At 48.3% G+C, this 4,271-nt stretch overlaps 1 protein-coding gene across 1 annotated transcript in view; it reads right to left on the minus strand.

Annotated features, from left to right (window-relative positions):
* Window positions 1-1,088, minus strand: part of Igll5 (immunoglobulin lambda like polypeptide 5) — a 3,565-nt gene extending 2,477 nt beyond the window's left edge. The window contains exon 1 of the mRNA XM_021209752.1: window positions 799-1,088. Within this exon, the coding sequence (XP_021065411.1) occupies window positions 799-992 (194 nt within the window). The 5' untranslated portion in view covers window positions 993-1,088. The remainder of the gene's footprint in view (window positions 1-798) is intronic.
* Window positions 1,089-4,271: the final 3,183 nt, after the last annotated feature.

Consider the following 4,271-nt stretch of genomic DNA (forward strand, 5'->3'; position numbering starts at 1 on the left):
AGGATTCTTTTGTTTTTATTTCTATCATGAGGCTACTATGTAGACCAGACTGGCCTCAAATTCACAAAGGTTTGCCTGCCTCTGCCTCCCAACTGCTGGGATATAAGAGGTGTGCCACCACACCAAACCTTTTTTTTTTTTTTTCCCCTATTTATCTGGGTAAGAACATGTGATTGTATCTTGATAGTAGATGAATGGTTGCTGAGAGTCGGAACTAAGTCCTCATGCTTTACAGGCAAGGTCTTGTTGACTGGGTGATCTCCATGGCCATGGTATCTCCTCCTCCTGACCCAAGACACCCTCACAATATTTGATGGGTGCTTTGATAATTACCTAAGACTAAACTTCTAGAACTGCAACGTCTTGACTAAGATGAACACACACAGTTAATTCTAAATGAGTTAGGACCATGGCACAGTAAAATAACCTGGCACCACAGTCTTAATTCCAGCTACTAAAGAGGACTGAGGAGGGAGGAAGATCTAGGAAAGCTATAGGAAGTTCAAATCTTGCATAGGCTACCGAGAGTAAGATCAGCCTGGGCAACCTAGCAGGACCTCTTCTCAAAAGAAATGGAAAAGGGAGGTGGGCTGTGGGTGTGGTTCATTGGTAGAACACTGGCCTTGCAATGAGCAAGGTACTAGGTTTAAACTAGCATTTGCCCAGCTCCCTCCTCTTAGGCAGATCCTTCCTCCTCACACCTATGGCCTCAATGGCCACCTTCCTTCCCAGTCACCCGTTCCAACCTCCAGTCTGTGGACCTACACGCATACATTCCCCCATAAGCAAGTCCCTTACCTGCCGGGAAGGGCCCACAGGCTAGGCCTGCTGCTTCCCACTGATGCCCCAGGGCCCACAGCTCCGCTCCTTTGTGCTGAGCTTGGGGAAAGTATGTGGTGGACACCATCCACTGGACCCAGCAGCAGCAGCAGCAGGAGAACTTCACACTGCCTGGGGATAGTGCCCAGTGTCTGTTCTACTCTGAGCTTCATTGACCCTCAAGTCCAAAGTCAACTCTGGCCTGGCTTGCAGTGTAGGTCTCCTGGCAAAAGGATTGTTCCTCCTCTGGTGGCCAGAAGCTATTCCAGTGCAGATGGATCTGTGTAGCCAAACCCCAGGTTGTCTCTGGTTTCCACCACCAGCCGGCACACCCCAGTGCCCATGGTCACCATCTGTGGAGGTCTCTCCCAAAGGGACATATCTGCAAACTACCCGGCTGTGGTTGGGATGCAAGCTCAACTGTTTGTGCTCACAGCTGCCTGTCTTAACCCATCCCTAGAGCTCTGGGCAGCTCCGCCTGACTGATATCCAGGTCCCTGAGGGTCCCTGGGTCTGTGGAGCAGGTCCCCAGGGCTTAGAGGGGCATAGAGAGCAACTGAACACCTACCCCATGGAACAAGAGTCTCTGCCGGTTTAATGCCAGAGAGGTAAGGTACAGCTGGAGCTAATGTAGGGCCAGGCATATCCTGAAAGCAGAAGTTTAGGCTCAGCAAAAAGCTGAACTGATCCAGGAGAAATGATTAAAATGGTGGTTAGTGCACCATGTTCAGCACTTGTAGGTCTCATATCACAAACTAAGACACCTCAAATCTTTTAGGTAACACCCATATCTTTAAAAGTAGAACTGATAAGCATTAGCCACTCACCATGACAGCTACCTACAATTCCAGCACTGGGGAAGTTAAAGTTAAGGCAGGAGGATGGTGAGTTCAAGGCCAGCCTGTGACATATAACAAGATCTTGTCTCAAAAAACAACGTAAAACAAAGAAAGTGAATAGAAATTGGGTAGGGGCATATTACTTGCTCTTTGGATGCATCGTGAAATAAAACTTATTTATCAACCATCTTATTTCAGTATGATCAAAACATGCAAAGTCTATCCTCATCACTGTTTTCTGTAGTCTAAAGGCTTCTTGTGGTGTGGAAGAACCTCAGAATGTTCTGCACAATCTTCCTCCAATGCCAATGAGCTTCCTCAGTTGTGGAAACATTCACTTGGTCACCCAAGACTTCCCCTTCATCCATCCAGCCACACCGTGGAAGGCTGTGACAGGCAAACATCTTGCTGTCCCACTAAGATCATGAGGGCCACAGTGAAGTCAGACTCCATGGACTGATGAGATTCTGCTTGGATCTCCGTGTCCCACAGACACTGACTGGAAACCCTGAGGGACAAGTGTTACATCTTGGAGTGCTCATGACCCATCAGGACAAGGACAAAGTAGCAGGCTATAAAGTGCAAGTTCCCTTAAAGATGCATGAAGCACAGGGGGACCTCTGATACCATCTAGCTCTTCCTCACTTGAGGCACATGGCCCTCTCGGCCTACTTTGAACTCCTTATATTTTGGAGATTGGAGAAGGATCCAAGGGACATTGACTAAGTTACCCCACCCCAGCAACCCCACACCCCAGGACCCAGGACCCATGATTCCCCTTGGGGCAGTGCCAGATCTTCAGACTTAACCCAAATATATATTGTCCCAACTGTTCTTTGAGCCCTGTCCTACCATAGGCTCGGGGCAAGAAGCAGCCACAGACCACAGTTTCCTGCAGTTATCCAGATGTAGCCATCAGACCACCCCCTTGCTCAACACTCAAGATACCTGACTCTCCTGTCTTTGTGTAGAAGGCTGTCTTCTATCCAGAGACTTCTGCCCTGCTTTGATACCAGAAAATATCCCTCTCCTCACACAAGAACCTGAATTTAAATTATATGTGTATGCATACACATATACGTGTATGTGACTGTAAGTGATGCGTTTATAAAAAGATAAGGGGGAGTATGCTTTGGTGGATGTGTGGTGGGGTGTGGGGAAGGGGGTACCTCAGCAGGCCCGTGCTGAGGCATCCCTTCCCCCTGAGCGACCAGCCACAGGACTGGTATAATATAGAATAGTTTATTCAGGGCATGGGGAGGGGAGTCAAGAGGGTAGTAGAGAACGAGAAAGGGAGAGAGAGAGAGAGAGAGAGAGATGTAGAGGCCAGCCATGATCACGTGGAGGGAGCAGGGAGGGGAATAGGGAGAGAACTGGAGCAGGAAGGCAGGAGCAAGAGATAGCAAGAGAGAGGAGGGGGCAAGCAGCCCCTTTATAGTGAGTCAGGCAGACCTGGCTGTTGCCAAGTAACTGTGGGGCAGAACTTGGAATGCTAACAGTAAGTGTATGTTTGTGCTTGTAGGTCATGAACCTAGGAAGGGGATCATGAAAAGAATCGTAAAAGGGAAAAAAAAACAATGATGGCATGCAGGTGACATGAAAGCAGAAAAGGCAGGGTTATCTGTGTGACAGGAGGCCAGCCAGAGGGGACACAGGAAGCAGGGGGCAGGCTGGTCACAGATGTGGAAAGCAGAATGTGTAATAACAAATTACTGAGAAGACAAGGCCAACTCCATGACAGATTCAAATTGCAGTTAAAGAGATGAGGCTTAAAAATTGGGCAAGTCCAGGCAGGCACAGGCAAGTCAATAACTAATGGAAAAAATCCCAGGCTCCAGCCTTCACACCCAGGTAAAGGAATGTCCCAGCCACTTGGCCTGAGGCAAGAACAATGGGGCAGCAGCAGTTTCCAGACTTCCTCAGCTGCTTCCACAGTAACAGTTTCCAGACCTCCCCAGCAAGTTTCCAACCCCCCACAGCCCAGTAATGGAATGGCCTTAGAGATGTACCCAACAGATTAACACAGAGGTCACCTACCCTGGAATTCCCTGGTGTGCTTTAAATCCGGCCTGCAAAGCTCACTTGGGTGTGTCTCTAGTTTGGTAAAGAGGAGACCCCAGCATGCTGCACTTCTGCAGGATAAACACTCTTTGTGTTTACATACTATTTGAGCTTGGGATATCATTCTTTGGAGAATCATGGACTCTTACAGTACAATGACACAAATGAATAAAAATGCCAAGAGACATAATTTTTGAAGATGGAAAAAAGTGGGGCTCAGTGATCATGAGCACTTGTTACCAGAGGACCCAAGTGTGGTTCTTAGCACACATCAGGCAGGTAGGTATAAGCTGCAGATTCCATGCCCTCTTCTGGCCTCCACAAGCACCAGCATTTATGTGGTGTGCACTCATGCACACACACACACACACACACACACACACACACACACACACACACACAAATAAGAAATAATTCCAAACTTGGGAGGCAGAGNCAGGCAGATTTTTGAGTTCAAGGCCAGCCTGGACTACAGAGTGAGTTCCAGGACAGCCAGAGCTATACAGAGAGAAACCCTGTCTCAAAAAAACAAAGAAGGAGAAGGAGGAGGAG

Source organism: Mus pahari, chromosome 12 (genome assembly GCF_900095145.1).
Source record: "Mus pahari chromosome 12, PAHARI_EIJ_v1.1, whole genome shotgun sequence".
NCBI lineage: Eukaryota > Metazoa > Chordata > Mammalia > Rodentia > Muridae > Mus > Mus pahari.